The sequence below is a fragment of the Melospiza georgiana genome, chromosome 1, assembly GCF_028018845.1.
Source record: "Melospiza georgiana isolate bMelGeo1 chromosome 1, bMelGeo1.pri, whole genome shotgun sequence".
NCBI classification, from domain to species: domain Eukaryota; kingdom Metazoa; phylum Chordata; class Aves; order Passeriformes; family Passerellidae; genus Melospiza; species Melospiza georgiana.
Genome location: NC_080430.1, coordinates 123061997 through 123086520, shown reverse-complemented (window position 1 = coordinate 123086520; position 24524 = coordinate 123061997). Strand labels below are relative to the sequence as shown.

The 24524-nt window shown below is 39.0% G+C and overlaps 1 protein-coding gene across 2 annotated transcripts in view; it reads left to right on the top strand.

Moving 5' to 3' along the window:
• STAU2 (staufen double-stranded RNA binding protein 2) overlaps positions 1–24524 on the top strand; it is a 168754-nt gene that overhangs the window by 8747 nt on the left and 135483 nt on the right. For both annotated transcript variants that reach the window (XM_058044438.1, XM_058044359.1), the window contains exons 2-5: positions 10872–11079; positions 12145–12275; positions 16896–17055; positions 19350–19485. In XM_058044438.1, coding sequence (XP_057900421.1) covers positions 10881–11079; positions 12145–12275; positions 16896–17055; positions 19350–19485 — 626 coding nt within the window. In that variant the 5' untranslated portion in view covers positions 10872–10880. The remainder of the gene's footprint in view (positions 1–10871; positions 11080–12144; positions 12276–16895; positions 17056–19349; positions 19486–24524) is intronic.

The window sequence follows — 24524 nt, the reverse complement described above, 5'->3', positions numbered from 1 at the left end:
GGAGTTTCACATTTTCTTCTCTGTAGTAATTCAGGGTATCTTGGCTGGGTCAAACTGATGGCTGTGTCTGAACCAATATTCTGTCTGGATGGTTCAGAGTCTTTTCTGAGCTGAAAATTTGTGGCACTGTGAGAACTGGGTTAGCTTGTACTGGCTGTTGGAAATTTCCATGGCTTTTGTAGCATCTTCTCTGTTTTCTGGACAGGAACAATAAATTGAGAGAGACTTTCTGATGAGATTATCCTAACGCAGCAAACATTTATATAAACCAGACTTATTTTCCCCCTTGGGCTTTGGGTCATAAACAGGTTGAAATGTTTTGAGATGCCAAACAGTTTCTGGTGCAACAGATTGGCTTTCTTTATCTTTTAGTTTTCTTCTAGCATTGAAATCTTCAAGTTGGTAATCTGATTGATGTCCCTTACCATTTTAATACAAATTAGCAATCCTTTTTCCCATCAATTTTCAGATTAATATTAATAGTTTCTCTACTTAGGGTCTCTGTTAGGATGTCTGTCTATGAAGTCTCTCCTCGAGTCTTTGAGTGGCAAGACTAGTATACACAGGACCTGACTGATTTCTCTGTTAGAAAAGAAAATGAGCCACATATACAGTCTGGGGTCATTAGTTTTGCTGCACACAGTAAGATGCACTGTGGCCTGAGTTGCTCCTTTCCCAGCTTTTTCATGTCAGCCTTGCTGTTGCCAGGGAAGCAAGGGAAGAGTTGCATTCCTGCCTGTCGGTATGCTCCACTTTCTGTTAAGTTTCTTGTTACAAGTTTTTATACTCCTGCTCATGCAAATGTGCACAGTTGCAGTCAGTGGCCTAATCCCTGCATTTTCCATCATTCTTTACAGAAAGACTTGTCTCTGCAAAGGGGCTTATTTACTTGTGTAATTGTGTCTGTTAGTTTTAGTAACATCCATGATCACTTACTTGTTGAAGACAAGTTTGGCAGTAGACTTTGGGCAGGATTCAGTTGCCTGTATTTTGGCATCTTGTGCAGATTGAGACACTAAGTTACCCTGTCTGCTTCTCAGCTGCCACTCAGCTGTGTGGTTAGCTAATCCTGAATTAGAAGCCTACTTGTTGATCACCTTGAATAGCTCCCTGGGTCTGCTGGCTGTACTGACTGGTGTAATACACTTCTTTAAACACACACATTATTGCCATTTCATTGCCTCTTCATGTCAGGGTTTCTCTGAACTGCCTGCCTCATGCAGTGTCAGGTGTTGCATGAGTCTTCAGAGAGAATGTCTATTACCTGAAGCAGCAGCTGATGGAATAGGCAGGTATCCAAATGTGGTGTCTCAGAACATCTCAGCTGACATTGTGTATTGGGTCTTTAAAAGACTGTAGCGGGTTCACCCTGACTGGATATCAGGCAGCCATCAAAGCCACTCTCTCACTCTCCTCCACAGCTGGACAGGGGAGAGAAAGTATAATGAAAGGTTTATGAGTTGAGATAAGGACCAGGAGAGATCACTCACCAAATACCACCATGGGCAAAACAGGCTCAAATTACAGATATTAATTGAATCTGTTGCTAACAAGATCAAAGCAGAATAATAAGAAATGAGAAGTGAAATAATACCTTAAAAATACCTTCTTCCTACCCCTCCCTCTTTCCCAGCTCTGCACTCTCCTCCAGCAGCACAGGGAGACAGGGAATGGGCATTACAGTCAGTTCATCACCTGCTTTTTCTCCTGGGAGAGGAGTCCTTCCCCTGCTGCACCATGGGGCCCTGCCCACAGGACACAGTTCTCCATAAGCCTCTCCACCACGAGTCCATCCCATGGGCAATACAATCCATGCCCAAGCTGCTGCAGCATGGGTGACTCTTCCATGCAGTGCAGTCCTTCAAGGCCAGGCTGCTCCAGTATAGGAGCAGGGCCCCTCCCTCCACAGGTCTCCCATGGGCTCACAGCCTCCTCTCAGGCACCCCCTGCTCCAGTGTGGGGCTCCTCCACAGGCTGCAGGCAAATCCCTGCATCCCCATGGATCCCCATGGGCTGCAGGGGCACAGCTGCTTCACCATGGCCATCGTGGGCTGCAGAGGGATCCCAGCTCTGGTGCCTGGAGCACCTCCTGCTCCTCATTCTGCACTGACCTTGCTGTCTGCACACTTGTTCCTCTCACACATTCCCACGTTGCTCTTCTCTGCCTACAATTACAACTGTGCAAGGGGTTTTTTGTATTCTTCTGAAGTATGTTGGAGGCATTACCACCATTTCTAATTGGCCCAGCCTTGACCAGCAGCATGTCCATCTTTGGGGCTGCCAGGGGTTGGCTCTGCTGGACAGAGGAAGCTTCTGGCAGGTTGTCACAGGAGCCACCCCTGCTGCCAAAGCTTGGCCATGCAAGCCCAGTACCCTCTGGTAAATCATGGTACTCCCATGCTGTATTTCCTTTTACTCAATGACAATTGAGTAAACAAAGTGACAATTCAGACACCTTGCTTATATTTGTAAACCTGAATTATAGATGCCTTTAATCTGAGTCCTTATATCTCACTGTACAGCTGTGCCATGCAATATGGGTGACTGTGCTGGTGTGACAGCTACTGTGAATGTAAATGACTTTTTAGTTCACTGATTTTTCATATTAGTTACTTGACTTTTGCTGTAGTGGTTTAAGTAATTTACTACATCCTAATGTTTGTTTATTATATTTACTCTGGGACATTCTATGTATTTCAAGTTGTATAAACCCAATCTTGATTGCAGGGTAAGACTTTGGTTCTTGCCCTGTTGCTAACACACCATAATTAAATGGCAGCAAAAATCCCCATGTTTGGCCATTTTGTTGATGGAGAAAATCTTTAGGTTTAGTCTGTGATTCCATAATTAGCTGCCTTGTTTGTCTGGTTTGTTTTTTATACTTTTCTTTTCTTTTCAAATTTACATGAAACATTTTTAAAGTGAGTTGTTAAAGAAGGATTGACTCAGTGACAGATATAAATAATATGTACTCCCACATAATGTGATTCTGTGATAATGATAATGTGGTCATTGATTTGGAGACTTGCATGCTTTTTGTACTAAATTGGATCAACATCATATTGGAAGCTAGGGAATAGATATGGTTTCATGATGAAAGAAATGTGCAAGATGAAGCTGTTTCTGCCTCCGTTTTCTGAGTTTTAAGTCCTTTTATGTTGTTTTAATGTGTAGTAATTCAAAAGGGAGGTTGAACTGACTGTTGTTTGAAGAAGAGATTGAAAAATATGACTGCAGATTTTTAGTCTGTTTCCTACTTGATTTTTTCTTTCAAAAATACCTTCAAAAGCACCTTTCTTTCAAAAATACCTGCCTTTCCTCAGGAAGGTTCTTATTGATTGTACATGAGAATTGGCAAAGGATAGTCCTCTGTGGGTGATATTATCTGTAAGTGTGGATGTTGTGACCTGCTGTTCACTGCAGCTGCTTGGCCCTCCCTTGCCTTCCTGGGGCTTTATCTACAACTCTTTTCTGCTCCAGTCCAAGAGCAGAGAAAACAAATTGTAAGAAACTGTGTTATTTAGTCTTCAGAAACTGGGTTTAACACTGAGCAATAAGAGGAGCTTTTTTGTAAGCCTTGCAGCTCCTTAAATTTTGGGTATTAGTCCCTAATAGTCTGTGTCCCTTCCTTTGCTTGTAAAATATCTTACCAAAACAATGAAAATAAAAGAGTTAGTGATTTCTCCCACACCCATCTTATACTTCTGCAAAGTAAAATGCTTTTAAGGCATCGCTTCACTTGCTGCCATGTATTATGTAGCTGTTAATTAGGTGGTAGCTGTGTTCATATATTCATTGAAACTAAGGTTCTCTAGTGTAAGGCACAGTAAAGGAAAAGAAACCAGGCCACGGGTTTCTGAAGATGTAATCATCAGGGATGAGACCAGGGGCTTTGTGAGGAACAGTGTGAAGGAGATGAACTTCAGTGTATGGCTTGACAGCAAAGCTAAGCTGATTAGCAGGAGTTGAAAGGGCTAATTCCTTGCACCCACTCCAGGTCAGGAGTTTGTGTCCCTCCTTGTACAGACCAGATGCTCCTCTGGTCTTTCTCCTTACCTGCCACAAAAACTGGCTCAGTGAGATGGACACAGAAAGTGTTGGCTTTTTGCTGCAGGGAAGAGAGGACATGGGATTGTCCCTTGCTATGCCAGCAAGGCATTAGATCAATTTGACTGTTGGCAAACCACTCCTCATAAGGCAAAACGCTACGAAATTGATGGAGGAGCAAATGGGAAGAACAAACGGGGGGGGACCAGCAGTAATATAGAAAAAATATATATATTTAAAAACAGAGAAATCCTGTGAAATTTCATGCCTAGCATTTTATATTTTGCTATTTAAAATGTATAAATAAAATAAATATTGCAAATAAGTCTGGATAATCATCTGCTGATTGTTGCCTGAAGTCATACTCTTGCTAAACTGCTACTGTGTGGCCATCTCTTTACTTGATATTAAAAGACAAAAGTTCTAATTAGGCTGCTCTGAAGGTAATCCAGAGCTGTGTGGTTTTTGTCAACCCCAAATAAGCTGCTAGATATCACACGGTAAAAAAAAATTGCATAAGGCTTAGAACTTCTTTGGGACTTTTAATAATAATGTCCACAAATGTATAAATATTTGCCATAAATGTGAGAAATGGCACACCGGAAATGTATTAAACCTTTAGGCAGTTTTGTATGCTTTTGTGTAACTGAATTAATATCAGAAGAATAGAAGAAGAACAGAGTATTTAATGGAATTTTAAAGCTAAGGCTAAAACCAAACCCTTCTTAGTTAGGAAGCTGTTAACTCTTAGAGTTCTGTGAGTTGGGACTTTCACAGAAGAATCACATTAACAAGCTTCTAACCAAAATGGGGTTGGTTTGAAAAAAACTCTTGAGATGCTTGCTGCTGGCTTAGACACTGCCCCCAGACTATTGGATTGCTGTTTCTATACCTTTCAATGTTTTCATTAATGATGTGAAAGAAACTGTGCAGGTATTAAACTGGAGATGCTATAAAACAGGCTTAGAGAAGATTTGCAAACATTTTGGAATTAGAATTAAAATTTAATGTGATATTGAAAAAAAAATATTGTCTTTTTTTTTTTTTTTCTGTTTTGTTGGGTTTTTTAATAAGAAAATTCAAAGAAGACAAGAAAAAATCTCATTAGCTAGGAAACAGCTCCACAAAGAGAGCACAGCCTAGAACTTGCTGGGTAGCAGTTCTGTGGAAAAGGATCTGGGATCATTAATATAATATTCTTGTGAAAAATGGACGCTGACCAGAAAGTATAAGCAGAACTGTTGGTTATGTAAAATACAAGATATGTCAAGTAATTTTTCTTGCTCAGCAGTGGCTGGCCTGCAGTTGTTCCATTTGTAAAATCCTTAACAAGTAAGTAGTATGTGCCACCATTACATTCTTGTGCACAGATTAAATTTGGTACTCTGGCTTGTGAAAGTGTGGTGACTCTGCATATGTGCATTTTCACTTTCTGCACAGATGAAGTCCAACCTTCTGTTTTGACTGTTCAGGCCATTAGTTTCTCTATCTGTTTATTGTGCCCATGACTTCTCTTTCTAATATTGCTTTTTCAATTTTCCCACATTGTACAAGTCTGTTTGGTTTGAAAACTCATTGTCCATGCTTTCTGCCTTTTGTGATATTTTATCTACTTGATCTGTCTTTATTTATTCAATTATTATGACATAGTCCAAGAATCATTTCACCAGAGCATTCAGTTCATATTTTATGTCACAAGATCTAAGGTTATAAAGTGATTCCAGAAAAATACAAAAGGTAACAATAATCAGAAGAAGTGTTAACTAATTATTTATGCTGCATGGTGCTTTTAGCATGATACAAGTATAATCACAAATTTTAAAAGTATTCTGCATCTGTAAATGTAACTAAATATTTGCAGTGGCTTTGCATGGCCAGGTTTTGGTAACAGGGGCTACAGGGGTGGCTTCCATGAGAAGTTGCCAGAAGATTCATTTGTGTCTGATGGAGCTACTGCCAGCTGGCTCTGGGATGGATCTGCTGCCAGCCAAGGCTGAGCCGGTCAGTGTTGTTGGTAGTGTCTCTGGGATAACAGATTTAGAAACAGGAAAAGTTCCTGCACAACAGAGGAGAGGAGAGGAGAGGAGAGGAGAGGAGAGGAGAGGAGAGGAGAGGAGAGGAGAGGAGAGGAGAGGAGAGGAGAGGAGAGGAGAGGAGAGGAGAGGAGAGGAGAGGAGAGGAGAGGAGAGGAGAGGAGAGGAGAGGAGAGGAGAGGAGAGGAGAGGAGAGGAGAGGAGAGGAGAGGAGAGGAGAGGAGAGGAGAGGAGAGGAGAGGAGAGGAGAGGAGAGGAGAGGAGAGGAGAGGAGAGGAGAGGAGAGGAGAGGAGAGGAGGAGTAAGAATATGTGAGAGAAACAGCTCTGCAGACACCAAGTTCAGTGCAGAAGGAAGGGGAGGAGATGCTCCAGGTGCCAGAGCAGAGACTCTTCTGCAGCCTGTAGTGCTGCCCATGGTGAAACACGGCAGCCCTGTGTCCCTGCAGCCCATGGAGGTCCATGGTGGAGTAGAGATCCACCCGCAGCCCGTGGGGGAGACCCACAGGACCTGTGGCCCCATGGAGAGAGAGAGGAGTTCACGCTGGAGCAGATTTACTGGCATGACTTGTGACCCTGTGGGAGGCCCCTGCTGCAGCATTCTGTCCCTGAAGGATGCCACCCTTTGGAAGGGATCCACGCTGGAACAGTTCACAAAGAACTGCAGCTTGTGTGAAGGACTCATGTTGAAAAAATCTGTGGAGGACTGTGACCTGTGGGAGGGACCCCACGCTGGAGCAGGGGAAGAATATGAGGAATCTTGTCTTAGGAAGATGGAGTGGCAGAGATAACATGTGATGAACTGACTGTAATCCCCATTCGCCATCCTTCTCGTCATGGAGAACTCAGGAGTGAAGTTAAGCCTGAGAAGAAAGAACGGGTGGGAGGAAAGTGTTCTTAAGATTTAGTTTTTATTTCTTCTTTTCCTACTGTGATTTGATTAAATAAATTTATTGTCAATCTCCCCAAGCTGAGTTTGTTCTGCATGTGACAGTAATTGGTGAGTGATCGTTTCATGCACTTGTCTAGACCCACAAATCTTTCATTATATTTTCCCTCCCCTGTCCAGCTGAGGTGGTGCGCCACAGAGCAGCTTTTGTGGTCACCTGGTGTACAGACATGGTCAACTCACAACAGCATTGTGTTTCCTCATATATTAAAAAGTGAACGGCCTATTTTACAACAGTATTTTCACTTTAAAATGTGAGGAGTTTTGTTTTGTTGTTTTGGTATGAGTTTGTTTTGGTTTGGTCATTTTTAGTTTGTCAGGAAAATTCACAGCTTGTACATAGTTTAATATGAAAGTCAGTACCAAGTGTTTTATGAAACCTGTGTAGTAAGTGCTCAAAAAGGGAAGTGAAGTAAAATGCAATTCTAATATATTTGCATCCCTTTATGTATTTGCTATAGCATTTCTACTGCATCTGTATGGGTGAGACTATGAGGAGAAACCATTGCAGTTATGTCATCCACAAGCCCTGCAGTGCAGCCTTACAAAAACAGCAGTGCTCTGACATGCAGCCTTTGACTGGATAGATGTGTGTGATTCAAACATTTGGGAACATCATTTCTGTTGTGTCTTGACGTGGCAGCTGGGTAAAGGCACAAAGCTGGGAGGCAGAGCTGTGCAGTCCAGCTTTCTCTGAGAGGTGCAGGTGTCTGTAACCACTGCCGAGCTTGAAGGGAAACCTCTTTGGAGACACTTGGGTGTAGGAATTTCCTAGATATGAGTTGGGTAGCCACCTGAAATGGGGTGTGGGGACTTTTCTAATTGTAATCTTAATTCTTGTAATCTTAATCCTAATGAACCATCACTTTTGTATATGTCAGATTTTTCAAAAATAATCTGCATAGAAGATGTAAAAATATTTTGATTATATAACTGCGTTTCATCTCTGACCAGCTTAGTGAAATCTCTCTCCCCTAAGTCCTATATTTTAGGTAGCTGTGTATTTTATTATGTGTGCGCTTGTGGCTGGAAGGCCCCAAAATGTTTTTTGTTTCACAGTTTATAAAGCAGTACAACACTGGTGTATATATGTTAAAAATGTAAAGAAAAGGTGGAACGTAGAGTTTTTCACATCTTTTGTCATGACATTGAAGATTGGCTGCCTGGTGGTGTGAGAATGACATGCCATCACTGTATCAACTGTATTCTTTCTGTTATCTCTCTCTACTAGTGTATTTTTAGAACTAATTGCAAATTTATTATCTCCATATCTCATCTGCTTAAGAGTTCATGTCTGCAATTATATTACTGCCTTGGCATCTTTGCTTACACAGGTTAATTTGCAAAATAGTTACAGTTTCTTGTAGGAGTTCTGCAGCTTTAAAAAAAAGCAATCCAGCACTCAACATGTTATGATAAATTCTGATTTCAGAATTGAATTTTCTATGTACTTTACTTTAGTGTCTTTTTTCCCCCTAAACCTTATCATGTTCATTTTTGCAGTTCCTCAATACTATTCTTATACTGATTTTTCTTGTTTTATCCTTAATAGGAAAGAGTCCCTCCCACAATTTTGCCCTTTGGAACATCACTACTGTATAACATAGTATTTTGTTTATTAGCAAGTTCTGCTTTCATGAAGAATAAACTTTTAAAATACTGGAAGCTGAAGTGGTAATTCACAACTGGCAGCATTTAAGATCAGGTGTTCAGTAGTACATATGAGTGATACCTTTCTCATACTCATGTTTGTAGGATAAAATGCTTTAAATACTATGAGTTTCTTATACTTCACTTCTTGTGCTGATATTTCATGTTATGTTGGTTTCATTTTATGTATGTTAAGACATATGGCCCGATTCTGCCATCATTGACTTTAATGTTTACAATTAAAAATCTTTTTCAATTAATTCCTGTTTATACTAATGCATTTAAAATCAGAAGCAGACATGTTCTCTACTAAAGACTTCTACAATTCTATACCTTCTCAGTCTTTAAGTTAGGCCTTTCTAACAGTACTGCTGTATTGAATGGCATTTGCTGTGAAGTGACAGTAGGATTTTTACAGTATGAATGTAGTATATTTTTTTGAACATATGAGGCATTTGAACATATCTCAGCTAACTACATATATATATTTTAAATCTGTCAATATTACCAAAGATAGTTATGAAGAGAGCAGGTGATTGCTTCTCAATTTTTAATTTTTTTTCTACTTTTGCCTTTCCAGAGACTTAAATCAGTTATTTGTCTTTCCTCAGTAATAAAAATGGCATTCCAGTCTGAACCTCTTCTCCAAAGCACAGAGTCACAGTAATAGGATTTATTATTTTCATTATACTAGTGCAACTGTGTTAAAGTACTTGTACTCCAAGGTGTAATGAGTGATTTGGGATCTTAATCCAACAATACTGTCCCTCTGAGTAAAGATACTTGGATATTTTTAATAGACTGGGGAAAGACAGGCAAAAATACTGATGGTAATCAATATTTTTTATATAGGTTATTCATTTCAATAAGCCCTCCATTAGAAAGTTTCTCGGGTGTTGAATGGGTTTGTTTGGGTTTTGTGTTTTTTTTGATAGGGAGAGAGAATTACCCCAGCAGAAGAAGCAAAGAGCTTAGTGATGGATGAGAGCTGAACCCCTGCTCTGCCTTGGCCTGCAGGACCAGAGCTGCTGCTGGGACAAGTCCCAGTTGCCCAGGCCATTTCTTGGCTCTCACAGGGTTTGTCTCTCTATCTGCTCTGTACAGATCAGCTCACGTGGTATGAACCCCAAATAATACAGTCTGTGTCCATGCTGCTGAGTAAAATATATCATCCTGCTCCTTATGGGACAGGAGAAGCCCAAATCTTTTTCCCAGATGTCTGACAATGACTGGTTTCTCTCTCAATTGAGTGGATGACCTGGGATGCCTGCAGGCACCTAAACTGCTCCTGCGTAGTTTTTGCAGCAGCAGGAGTTCTCAGCCAGTAGCCCAAATTTTGCCAAGGAGCATAGTCTCAGTGAGTAATATGGAGTGGTGCCCTGACCCTGGTTTGTTTATGCATGTAGACCTAGCCTGAGAACAGGTATTTGCAATAAAGAAACTAATTTGGGCAGATGAAAAGAGGTAATTAGTACCTGGCATATTCCCAGTAAATGCTTTAGCCATTGGGTTGAAGGCTAGTTTAGGAAATCCTGGTATACCTCTGCCAGTAATTTATACAAGGATTTTGAAGTACTCCACCTGTTGACTGAGTAAGCAGTGATTTTTTTTTTAAGAACTTGCATCATTGGTGGGGCTTGTTTGTTTGTATTTTTTCCTTCTTCTTTTTTTTTTTTTTTTTTTTTTTTTTTTTTTTTTTTTTTTTCCCTCTTTTCTACTTTGGTACCTGGCCAAAAAATTTAAGGATTTTCTCTTGTGGCCTTATTGGATACTTAAGGTGCACTTTACTGGAGAAACAGTGGCAAAAGTTTACAAGTTTGCTGTGGCATTTGGTTGCAAAGTCATCCTCTCTTAAAGATACTGGCAAGTTCTTATCTCATCTGCAGAATAATTGTGTAGAATTTGATTCTGGAATAGTAATTCTTCCTGCTATATTTCAGGCAGGGTGACCCCAACATTGAAAAGCAGAACCTGGAGCCAAAGTGTGTGGGTTCTTCTCCAGGGATGTTCTTTGGCTTTGAGCTCTGTTTCTCTGTGCATCCATTTGGAAGTAGTGTTTGCAGAGGCATGACTTTTGTGGACAGTTTTGTGACCCAGATCCAGGAGCAAAAAAGGAATGTTGCTAATAGCACTGTAGTTATTGGACATTCAAACTGCAGAATGCTCTGCTGATAATAAATGTATTTATTGCAGTGACAGGCAATGGCACAAGTTAAAATGCAGACTACAGCAAACCTGTCTGGACCCACCATGGCCCCTGTGGTGCTACCCCTGCCAGTTACAGCTACAAATACACTGAGTCTGCCATCCTCAATGAATGGATCCATTTCAGAATCGGCTGCCAGCTGTAGCAGTCCTACTGCCAGCCTTGTGGATCCCACGTCTTTGATCAACTCACCAGGTAAGTTGGTCCAGATATATTTTCTTTGGTGTTGGAATTAATCTTTTTGATGACTTTTTAATTTAAAAAAATAAAAATTAGGTCCTAAAGAGGATTAAAATAAAGGAGAACACCCATGTAGAAGAATGTTTTGGCTAAATAAGCTGTTTACAAAGTTTAGTTTCTTTATTGAGCTCAAATTTGGAGTGAAGTTTCGATCAATGATGTAAAAGCTCAGGAAAAAACATGTCTATTTTGTCAAATTCTCAGTGTATCTTTTATAGAGAAGTTTTAGTGGGGCAGGAAGGTCTCCAAGTTTATTTCTCTTCCCTAGAACAGAATGTCTTCTGAATGCTTGGCAGTATTTGGTGTTTCCTTTGTGGCCTAATAAATGCTGTAGTTTCCATGCTGAACTGGGTGTAAAATGCAGAAGTGTTGTCCTAACAACTTAAGCAAGAAATGACAACGTGTGTGCGTGTGTTAGGGATAAATACAAATAAATTGTAAAAACCCCACAGAAAGTGAAACAGTCTAAAGAAAGCAGAACCAAATCCTTAAAGGGGGAGGTGTTGTATGTGAGTGTTCTGAGAGTGACTTTGGTATTGTGAGAAAGGTCTAAAACTCTGGGAAGAAGCTGGCAGAAACAGATGGGAACCTCAGGGTTTCATCTACTGTATTTGTCTCATAACTCTTATGCTACGCATTTCTGCTTCAAAGAGTGGAAAAATCATTCTGAAAGAGTAGTTAACTCCAGGAACCAGTATACTCCTGACAGTAAACTTTGGTGACACAGAAAATACAGAATATGCATATGCTCTCCTGTACTGTCATCTTTCATATAGACATTTTGGAAATAAATAGTTTTGGGGCTTTTTTAACTGCATGTAATCAAAATTGTTATTGGGAACTACATAGTTTCATGTGATTAATATATAAATGGTGTTTAAACTTTGTATTTAGCATATATGCAAAAGTTATGTTTTAGCCAAAGTATTTCCTTTTTTAAGCATGCTGCTTTTGCAAAGCTTTGTGAAGTTGTGAAGAGTACATTTCTCCACAAAAACTTTACAGACTCTTTATTTACAGCTCCTCTCCAAGATAACATGGCAAACCCCAAAGAGAAAACTCCAATGTGTCTGGTAAATGAGTTAGCCCGTTTCAATAGAATTCAACCCCAGTATAAGCTTCTGAATGAAAGAGGGCCTGCTCATGCCAAGGTAAGGTCACAGTTCCAGGTGATGAGCCATACCTTACATGCTGAACAGATAATATCATGGTTTGGACAAATGTGCTTGTCAAACCCAGCTACATTTCTAGTGTAAGGGCTTTCTTCCTGTTCTTTATTTTGCTGCTCTTTTAGACCACACTTTCGGAAAGTATGCCTGTATTTCTGTTACAGAAGCCCTGTAGATCATTTTGTACTTTACTTTGTCTCTCATCTTTGAATTTACATTTACTGGTCTTTATATAGACCTCATGAAGGTCTTTTCAGGGTGTCACCACCCTTCCTTAATCTTTCTGGGGCATTTGCTTTTTAGGCTGCATGAATCTTTCTCAGTCAGCATGCCTCTGATAACTCCTCTGCATTTGTTTCATGGTAATGCCGGTGATGACAAATTTGGGACATTTTTTAAAGTGCTTATTGATGCAATTTTTTGTCCATTAAGTTGATAGTCTGTCTTTGAGTCTTGCATTCTAGGGCACAAACTTTATTACTGTGCAACTTTACAATGTAGGGTTATACTAAAACTCCTAATGTGATTATGGCGTAGAAGTTTCTAGTGATTTGACAGCTCATTCTGGCCACTTGTTGGGTGGATGTCCAACTTAATAAGTAAAAATTAGGATGCTTTCAGATTATGGGGAATACAGAGGAATATCCTCATGGTAATTTTTTGATATAATTTTGAATTTCCTCCCTACTTAAGAGCAAACTGGAGGAGGAAAAAGTCCTAGAAAAGTCTGAGTGAGACACTGGCATAATTAGTAGCTGCTTTGTATGTAGTATTTCTGGAGTGGCTAAATCACATGAGGCAGCAGGGCCAGGGTGTAGGTTAGTAACAGTTTCAGCTCCTCATGAGCTGTCTCTGCCCCTGCCCCTTGTTCCTGTGTTGCACACTGTGTTGCCAGCTAGTGCAGAACTGATGCAAATCGCTGACCTTCAGCTCTGCCTGGTTATGCTGAATGTGTTACAGTGGTGGAAATGATGTCAGCAGGTGTGGGGCTGCTTTTAGCATCCTTCGTTGCAAATGGAAATTGAAGAGCTCTTCCTCTTCCTGGAGGTGTTTGGCACCACAGGGTACACTGGCTGGTTGGTTTTAGGTTGCATTTTAAATTTGTTAGTCTTTCTGTAACTTTATCACTATTGTGTTTATTGTGTTACCTTTTTTTTTCCATTTTTGTGAAAAAATAATCACTTTGACTGTGTTGTGGTTTTGGCTGTTTACATTTCTCAGCAGTAAGGAGATTTGAGTTATAGGACATTCATATTATGCTTTAAATTTTAGTAGAATAAGAAATTGTTCACATGTGGAAGGGGGTGCCCTTCTCCCAAGCAGCTGGCAAAAGGATAAGGGAACATAACCTCAAAATGTGCAAGGGGAGGTTCAGTTTGGACATGATGAAAAATTTTTTGACTGAGAGGGTGGTTAAGCATTGGACTGGACTGCCCAGGGAGGTGATGGAATAGCCATCCCTGGAAGTTTTCAAGAAATGACTGGACATGGCACTTAGTACTATGGTTTGTGTGGTGTGGTGGTATTTGGTCAAAGTTTGGACTTGCTAATCCTAGAGGTCTAATCAGCTTTATTGATTCTATGACATATTTGTTATTATTTTTAAAGGAACCGATATCAGTGAAATTACTTAAGTCTGCATTACCTGCACTTCTGAAATCCAGATTTTCAATGAATTTCTTAATTTTTCAGTTGTTCAATTTACATCGTTCTTTTAGTTGTGCTCATAGTGGTAAAAAAACCAGTTATGTGCTCTATAGACTCAGAAGGATATTGAGTCTAATTTTGATCTGTGTAGTGAGATAAAAAAAGGGAAATGAATGAAGAACAAGGGTGATATTAATAAGATTATGCAAGTTTTGACCTATGAAAAGCGAAGAAAGAGATAGAATTTATTATGACTCTCTTAGCAATTTAGTATCATGTCTTGCTAGTAATATGATGATATACTTGACAGAATACGTGAAAGAGACGTAAATCTGTCCTGGGAAGCATGACCTGAAGGATGTAATGCTGCTGTTGCTCTTTGCCATTCAAGGGGCTTCTCATATTGCTTTGCTCCTACACATACTCTGTTCCTGACCCCTGGTGTTTTTCACAATTTTCAGACATGCTCCACAAGACAGCTGTCTGTTTTGTGACCACAAATGCTAGTAAATGTTTATATCCTTTGTCCTAGTTGTCTCTGGAAAATAAGTTTAGACAATTGGGGTGAAGTGGAAAACTAGAAACAGTGCAGCTGGGAGAGAAGTGGCTCTTCCTAACAGTGCACTTAGGGTTTCTAGGAGTCTGCCCTCCAGGTGGATTCTTCATCATAAGAAAAATCAGAAAGTCTTTGTTAGCATAAATGACATTTTGGAGTACATAAGTCAGATTGATTGTGTCTTCTGTCCTTCCATGTCAGTGTCATTTCAGGACACAAATTTAAAAGGAACAGTGGCAAAAGAAAGTGGATGGTGGTACAGAAAAGAGGGAAAGGGGTAAGGGATGTAGCACTTCAAAAACTGGGAAGGAGGAGAGAAGGTTGTACACAGAAGAAGTGAGGAGTAAAGAGTTGTCAGAGCTTAGAGAGACTGACCTTACAAGCACAGCAGAGTGGAAACAAGCACAAGCGTGGTGGCCTTTGCATTTCTGCTCTCTGGACATCAGGTAAATTATGTTGGGTGTAAGGAATAGAAATTTCCTCAGTTGAAAAATGTCTCTCAGTTAATAGCAGAACTGTTAGCTCTGGTATTCCAGGACTTGAATGTTCTATGGTCTGCTCCAGAGTTTGGATTTGGGCAGGTTTATTCCTTTAATAAAGGAATAAACCTACTTCTATGTGTGGGTTTTTGCAGGAGTTTTTTGGCAGATGTGTTAAGTGAGAAGGTGCTCTGACTGGCAGAAATTTCCTGAGCAAGCCCTCTGTCATCTGGAGTTCCTCTTTATTGCTCTAAGCACTAAGAGTTATAGGTAGACAAGTAGCCATTATTAATCATATTTTCATTTAAATTCAGGATTCTCCTCCTCCTATAAAAATATTGTACTGGTACTTTCTTGTAAAATATAAAATATATAAACTTCAGATCCAGAAATCAAATTTCAACTTTTTTAGTAATAAGGATGTATGTTTGTAGGTAATTTATATAATTATGGGTATTTAGCTCTAATACCCATCTTAGCTTTCAGATGGGGGTAGGGTTTGACAGAGTGTAAAATTAAGAGACTATTTCTCTCTTTTCTTCCATGAGGAAATTGTTGTGACTGCTGTGGCAAAAACAACATGGCAGTGGGAGCTCTGATACAGGGACTTGCATTGTGCTTCTGAAAATTACAGTAGGCCAAAACTCAAGGCTGTAATTAAGACACCAGTATGTATTTATAGCATTCAGTTTGAATGCAGTGTGTGCATATACAGAGGGCTGAGCTGGGAGACACATACATTATTGTGTTCAAATGCTTGTTTGCAAGTACTTGCTAAAAAAATGTATATGTAGAGGCAGATTTAAAGGCTGCCCACCATATTAATCTCTAAAAACCTGATCATGAATCTGGCAAGTTGAAGTAAGTGAAAAAATTAGAGAGCTGTCAAAATTAAAATGTTGCTTTATATACTTCTCATACTAATACGTAGATATTTTTTTCTTTGACTCAAGTAAGTTAGTTTGTTTTCTGAGGTAGGTGAATCTTAGTTTACTTTGTGTGTCTGACTATTAAGTCCTGCCTTTATCTAGGGATTATATGGCAAATATATTGAGTTCCTAGCTTTTCTCCCCTTGTTCTCAGATGCTCAAATTTAAACAGAACATTTATGTATCATATAGAAGGTAGACTCTATCTAATATCTTAAACATATATTGAGTTTTATGGGCACAATTTGCACAGCATGGATACTTGAAATAGCCCTCTATCACAGAATTTGAAATATATGGCTTTTATCAGTTAGTCCATTTCTGAACTCTGGATGTTTACAGTTCCTATCCTCATTATAGATTTTACATTAAGAACTGCAGTTTCATTAAAAAGATGGTAACTCTTTTGCTTCTTACTTTATCTTTTTGAACATGCTTGAGTTGTGACTCTGCACTAACAAAAGGCATTATTTTTAGAAATATGGGTATGAGAGAAATTAATTCACTCTGTAAAACTATCTGGGCCAAATTCTCTGCTGCCTTGAGAAGTGTGTAGTCATTTATATTCATTCACAATCATTACAAAATTGATTCTTTTCTCAGTAGCATGTTTAGTATTTGTTTTCTACAAGTGACTAATGTCACATAAACATACTCAAATATAAGAAGAAATGTGTTCATAGCTGACCTGTACATAGTCTTCCAGGAGCAGAGGATCAGTTTGAAGTTATTCTTACTTGGTTTAACTACTATCCTGTTCTTTGATAATTGACATAACCATTACACTATTTTACTTTGTGATTTGAAAGGCCACAAATGTTGCTCACTGATAAGGTCTCACTGATCTCTGGAAGAATCAGATGTGTTATCTGGGAGTTGAATACAATGAAAAGAAAGCATGGTTTCTCTTCTGCCCTGGAAGCTTTTATACAGATTGTTCTAATCCACAGCGATAATCTTGCCAGTGTTTACCTGTTCTTTGTCTTTGAAGATGTTCACAGTGCAGCTGACTCTTGGAGAACAGACATGGGAAGCCGAAGGAAGCAGTATTAAAAAGGCCCAGCATGCTGCTGCTAGCAAAGCATTGAATGAAACCACCCTTCCCAAGCCAACGCCTAGACCACCCAAAAACAATGTAAACAATAATCCAGGTATGACATTTTCCTCTGTGTTAGATCTTGTTGAAGTCTCAGCATATTATAGCACTAAATAAGTAATTTTAACAAGATACTTAATTTTCTAGGATGAAAATCAACATAGCTATAGTATGATTGGATAATGCAGAAGATCAAGTAAGCTTTCATGGAAGAATTTTTAATGCACATATCTAAAATGGTTGAATTGTAAGGGAATATATTCTTAGGTAATGCTTAGATGTGTGCTAAGTGATGGTATGTGGTCAACAGTAAGCAGACTGAAGAAAAGGAGAAAACCAGACTGAATTAACTAAAACACATTTCCTAAAGCATTATTTTAGCTAACTTTCCAATGAAGCTGGAAATTTTATCCAGTCCAATCCTGTGAAATTGCATCTCTGGCATAAACAAAAGGCTGGGATTTAACATGAGAACTTTGACAGGTAATTTCCTGCATGCTGAGATTTCCTTCAGAGCAACCTGTGCTTTCAAAAAGCTTTCAGGGGGCTTTAGAAACTTGATTCAATAATAGAAAGAATGTGTACTGGTGTCTTGCAGCCTTCATTTTGAGCTGTTACCCACAAGTTGCCTTCACTGCATGCAAAACCTGAGGTACCTCTCATGTACATGCTCAGTGATCTGTTCTGTCTTGATTGATAAAGAAAAAATAATAACTTCATTTCAGACTAACAGAAAGGAAATCAAGTGGTGAGAATCTTTTCTCATTTTTATTTTTAAACAATCCTTTCCTTCCATCTCTTTTCTGTATTCCCTTTCCCCCCTTTAATTTCCATCTGCCCCTCCCGCTCTTTTAAAAATGTATTCTTCAGCCAGTTTCTTAAACGAAAGTAATTTTGCAGTTTATCTTCTCTATGTTGGAAGGAGAAAAGCAGGAGTAAATTTCCTTTAGAACTTGTGAGTATTATCCTGAGCATTAGGGATTGTTTGACAGTGGTGTGGCAGTGTTCTCTCTCTCCTTTGGAGATCAGTGTTTCCTCTCCAGACCCAGGACACTGGCTTTGCCCTGCTTCCTTCACAGTCACTGTGACTTTGGCTGCTTACAAAGCAGGAGGCTCAAACCTCTGTGAAAAGGGATCCTGAGTTTGGTTCTTGACATTGCAGAGCATTACTGAGTTTCTAGATTTTTTTTGGCTTTTGAGCATATTCTTAGAGGAAAAATCTGATAACAAGAGGAATAGGCTTTAAGAGAATGAATTAAAAATTTTATCACTTAACACTTTAATTTTGCTCCAAGAAAGGTGCATTGTATATGCACAAGCATATTCTCATCAAAATGACATTTTGTATTTTTATGAGAAGTCTGAATTCATAGTAATGTCTTGCTTTGGAAATTATAAGAATTGTTGGTATAAATTTTTGACTAAGTGTTGCATAACCAATTTAATCATTTGGCATATAAATCTTCAATGTCAGACTGGAAAATTAATTGTGATTTTTTCAAGGGTATATTTATTTGAATCTCTCATGAAAATATTTTCAGAATATATTAAATCCTTTTTATTGGAATGCATATTTAGCTCATTTAGGATTCTCTGACAACAGTGTAAATGGGGATTACTGTAGCTGAACGTTATAACTAAGAAAAAAGAAAGAAAGAAGTTGGATGTAGCTTATTTGGCATTTTAGAAACCATGGAAGTGGGCAAGTACTGGCTGCCTTCTATTTTTGCATTCTGTCACCAGTAGATGGCTGTAGTTGCACTGATTTCCAGGAGCTGTGTGCTCAGTCTGTTAGATCACTCCTGTGAGACCATTAGTTCTTAGACATAGTCTTAAGTTTTCAAGTCTTGTAAATAAAACATTTTTTTTCACTTGTTGTAAGATTTCTGAATGACTTCAGTAATGCCTGTTGCTTCAGGCTTGTTTCAATGACTCTTTGCTCTATTTGTGGTTTTATTTAATGGTATTCAGCAGGAAGACACATTATTCTATTATCTTTATAGTTCTTTCAGAAAGTATCATAATGTATTATAAGTACTTTGGAAAGATGAATAACCAGCTTGTTTATTACACTGACTTTCTCATTCATATGTGAAGGGTAATCTACTGAAACTGCATAGAGAATTCACTGAGAGAGATTTTTTAAATGTTCTTTCTCATTGCTTGTGATTAAGTTGGCATCTATATTCCCATCTTTTAAAGAAACTGAAATGTCTTTTTAGTTGCATCTTTTGAATTTAAGAATAAAAAGAAATATGGTGTAGGTCTCTCTTTGTAGCTCAGTCCTGCTTGTGTGTTTTTCAATATTTCTGGTTTAAGCACCTTACTCACAGTGGGGTTTTTTTGCAGGCAGTATAACACCAACTGTGGAGCTGAATGGTCTGGCAATGAAGAGAGGAGAGCCTGCCATCTACAGGCCATTAGATCCAAAGCCAATCCCCAATTACAGAGCAAATTATAATTTCCGGGGCATGTACAATCAGAGGTTTGGACTCTTTCTGTTTTTTAAATATTTTTTTAATGTCCTAAATCTTCATTAAGTTTCTAGGTTATTTCAGAGTAAAAGAAAACTAAAAATTTTGTTAAGGAGAATCTGCAGTCTTATTAAGAAATATGCATAATTACCTCCTAAAAGAGACAGGAGCCCTAAGGTCAACACAAAGAATAAAGATGTGTAAAACTGAATTTTATTTTTTTTATGTGCATTAAAAAGCACATTAAACAGCCATGGTAGTGAGGAGGCAGAGCATTAACTTCAGAGAAAGGTTTTGCTTTTCTTTGATGTCATGTCATGTGATTAGAATCTGTTGCATCAAAGATGGAGCAATCTTTTCTTAGAAATTGAATATAAAATTGGGAGGACTGCATTTTGATAATTGGCTTCAAACCGTTCTCAAGTTACTAGTGTTTTAGCCATTCTTCTTGGTCAGCTATCTCAGTTCCTTAATCCTCAATGTATAGTTAGGAAAAATCGTTTATTTCACAGTTTAAAAAGCTATATTCAGAAACATGTCAATTTTTAATCTGAAAAACTTTCTCTGAGATAGGTTTTTCCTCATTTTTCCATATTTGTCCCCAGAGGAACTATATTAAATCAGGTCTTTTGAAGCTCCAAAAGTGAGACAAAATATGATCTGTAATATAAAAGACCAAACCAAAACAGGTCAGAAAGTTCTAATCACATGTTTTATCAGTGGAAAATGTTACCTTTTTAATAAAGCTTGACTTGATGGATTTCATGTTCATTTTTATACATCTCATAATTGTCAAATGGCTTGAGGGTATGAACTCTGAAGGAGTGTTTTGGTTCAAAATTACTCTTCATTAGAAATTGAATTTATTGCAATGTTGAAAAATTAAGGAGTTTAAAAAAAAAGCAGCATTTCAGAATTGTCTAACGAAAATATTTCAATTTACTTAATTCTATTTTACGTTTCCCCAAATCATGATAATTTGGTAAGTGTAGGGTTTTAACACTTCATTCTGAATTAGATTTTTTATTGTTTTTTTTTTTTAATTTGCTTGGCTGGTGGGTTGTGTTGTTTTATAACAGCAATACTTAGAATTATAGAAGACAAAAAACACCCCAAAATAACCTGGAAGAAACTCTTTAATTATTCTGTGGAACAGTGCCTGGTTTTTGTATCACTTGTCTTATATTTCTAGTCACTGCTGACCTGTGTCTCTGCTTACATCCATCATGGTTTAAAAAGCTAATTATGGTGTCTGAAATGAGTTAGTTAATATTTAGAAATCCTTCATTTATTTGAATTGCTTTTATAGTGAGATTAGCTTGACTAGCAGATATAATGCTGTACTGGAAAAAATGAAAGCTAGTTAAAGGCATGAAATCTGGAATTCTGGAATCTGAACTTAATTATGGAAAGGTATTGGTGGAAATAGAATGTCAAAACACTCAGCAGTTGATGACTCTTAATATTTCTTTTCATAGAAAATGATTAGTGTGTCTAGCTCAATTTATAAGTTTGCTTCTTTGAAAACTTTCTTTCATGAGAGCCATGTTTTGGTGTTAGGGTAAAATGATACATGAAGGTTATTTTTCTGGGCACATTAGGTAGCCAAGGCCTGATCACAAAACAAACAGGCTAGGTGGGACAGAAGGCCACAATCTGTGCTTGCTTTTTCATTGTGCTTATTTGAGTGCAGTTACCCATGCAGAATAGCTAATAATACTGTGGTTAGTAAATTGAATAATAACTAATAATATTTACTAGGTAGTAAATAACTGGACATACCTGTCTATCTGCATGAACACATACCTGCTGTGCACATGCCATGTATGCACATGAATGCCAGAGGAAAGAGGAAGCAGAAAAATGATCTGTGTAGTACTGTTGATGGACTACTATGCTAGAAATAATTGTTCATTGCCTTGTTTTGCATAGGGAGGTGCTGGCTCTTTATGATCACAATAAGAAAGGCATTTAGACTTTGTAAGGTGTCATTTAAATGCTGTTTGTTAGACCTGCTGGTTTAAGAAACAAGTATTACTGATAATCTGTGCCTTCTATACCTTGGGCCCTGAGTGGTGTGGCATTGAATCAGGACTGTTCCCCACGGGCTCCACAGCATGCAAACCTCAGCCTTAGCAGAGATTAACCCCTCTTGGTCATTCACACTCTTTCAGACTTGCTTACAAGGGGACAACCCTGTCAGGAATAGTCAGGAATGATGGTCCTGTGAAAATGTTGTGATAAAAGGCAGGACCATGCAGGTGGTACCGAGGGGGAGCTGCCCAGGGGCCCATCTCTTGCCACAGGTCTGTCCTGTGGCCAGGGGATTTGAGCAGCACAGCCCTGTCCTGTGAGCCATGCTGGGCACGGGCCCTGCAGCTCAGCACAGCCCCCATGGCTCAGCCTGGCTGCGCTGTGGGCACTGGCTGTGATGGGCACGATCCTGCCCCTCTCCAGTCAGCATTGCTTGGCACCTCCTACTCACCCCCACCACAGGCAAGCCTGGAGACACAGTCTGCATTGTTTATAATAGTCAGTGAAGTCTGAAATATGAAGCATATGAGGCAGCACTGTATTATGTTCCTGTGGTATAATATGGTACATTTATTTTCTTTTACTGCCACATTGTATTTAGCATTCATTTGCTGATTTTTGGGAATTGGGTAGTGGAATAGAAGTACTGTTGGACTACCCAAGTAAATGCAGACTATACAGACAGTTAAAAACAGGATTTGAGAATTAATGTAGATAATATGCTGTGTCTGCATTCCCTTTGCTGATCTCTGTTTAAAGAAATGTGCTTTTCAAATAGGTGAAGATACAGATGAAGATTAGGAGATTGCATTAGGGAAACTCTGGTACTGGCAAGACTAATGTCTTGAGGAAAAAATAGATTATTAAGTTCATTCTAGGGCATATCTCTATACCAGTAAAGTCTAGGGTTTCAAGTGGCACAAAAGATCCTTTTCAGTATCTCATGGAAACGTGATCTGAGAGTTGCAATTCGTATGCAAAGTTGATGGCTAGATTCCCTGTCAGGCTAAGGTGATTTATGTCAAAGTAGCAGTGATTCCTCCCCTTCATTTGTCCCTAGCCTTTGGGGCCCTGAATATTTCCTGCCTCCAGCAGTGGAAGTTGAGCTGCTTGGAAATTAATCAATTTTTGGGGGGGAGAGGAAAGCAGAAGTTACTCCTCGACTTACAGCTATACTTAGACATCATCTTTTGTAGTCACAGGAGCTTGCGCCTTCACAAGAGAGGGGCAGGGTGTTTGGAAAGTCAGGGCAACTTAGGTTGATTTAAGTGTGTGAAGGACTACTCTCTTCACGTGCTGTGGAGCATATTTATATGGGCAGTATGTTGCACAGAGGATGATGAAGCGGGTTTGTAAGGGGCCAACATCCATTGGCAAGGTCTGAAGCTGATGGTGTAAATTTATAGTAAAGGTGATAGCTATGTGATAGATCTGTCTTTTTCATAGGGAGAAGGACAGCAAACAAGTGAGAGGAAAAAGGGAAGGTTTTCCTACTGGTTAGTGCGGAAGGCAAGTGATGAGATGTCTCAAATGAGCATCCTTCCACAGGTGTTCTCTTCAATGCAACAAATGTTTTCAGTAACACTTTCCCATAGTAATTCTGTAGTTTTTGTCAGGACATGCTCTAGCTACCTGTTGCTTACAGTGCTGGTAGTGCTGCACCAGGGTAGGTGTTGGATACTGGCTGTTGCTAGAGCTTTGTGCATGCAAAACTCAGCATGGCAGAGAGCAAGACATTTAAGGCAGTGTTTAACACTGTGTTAAGGTCTTAGCCTTGTCTCTTCCTGTGCTAAGTTAGGAGGTGCAAGGCAAGTCAGTGCCCCTCTTAGGGTAGCTAAGCAGATAAAACACAGTCCAGCTTGGAACTGGATGAGATATTAATGTTTTCATGCTTACTCTTCACTCAAGATAGTGAATGCAGTACTGCTAACTTGTTAACAGCATTGGGCCATTGCCATTATACTGTATATTGTGACAGGCTGATGAAGTCTGTGTGAGGCTGAGCTGAATCGTGTGAAATTACCAGCTTAGGTCTCTGGTAGCTTGGGTATCTGTATGTGTTGGGTATCTGTTCATTTATTTCACAGTGTAGATAACAACTTGGAGTCTTCTCTGGATTTTCTTTATTGAGGTAAAATCCATGCAAGTTTGGTAAAAGAAAGTTTGATGGCCTCTGAAAAGACGGAGCTTTTAAAAAAGTTGTCAACCCTGAATCCAGCCATGTTAAACAACTTTTTATTTAACAAAGGTTTCTCTATTCCTAACAGAGATTATAATAGAGGAAAATACTCTTTTGGCACTCAAAATTTACCAGTTATATACAACCAATTTAAAAGCTCACAGGTTAGAATTTCAAGCAATTTTGCAACAAAAGCACACTAAGGCCTTCCAGTTCAAACACTATATGTTACAGAAAAGCTAAAAATGGTGAAGATTTAATTTTTAGGGCTTCTTTAAGAGTTTTCCAGGCTGGCTCAGGGGAAGGAGGTGCTGATGCTTTCAGGGCTGCGTTGCTAACTGATGTAGCTTGCGTGTTTGTCAGCACAGCATTTGGCATGACTCAGGAGAACTGGCACGCTGCTCAGCACAGCCCAGGCCTTGAGACAGCGGGTCAGGTTTGAAAACTATTGGCAGAGCTGAGGACAAAACATGTGCTTACTTTCATATCTGTAGCCAGTGCTAGAACCCATACTCCCTCACTTCTCTGGCTAAAATGCAATTGGCTTAAACCATGTAAAAAAGAATTAAAAACATGGCTGTTTAAATGAGAGCAGTTGAAGAAGAAAATAAGGTATCAATTCTGACTACAGGGTTGTCCAACTTGCCTTGTTACCATTGAATGCTGGTTTTATTTTTTTCTTCAGTTAGAATAGAAGAGAGTCATTCCTGAAGTTTAGTTGTCCTGCAGTACTTTCAATTATAAAATGTCTGTAAGTGACAGAAGAAATTATATCTTACAGACTTACCTAAACAAAGAGTTTTCAGCCAAGAAATAAAACCACTAGAAACTGAACAG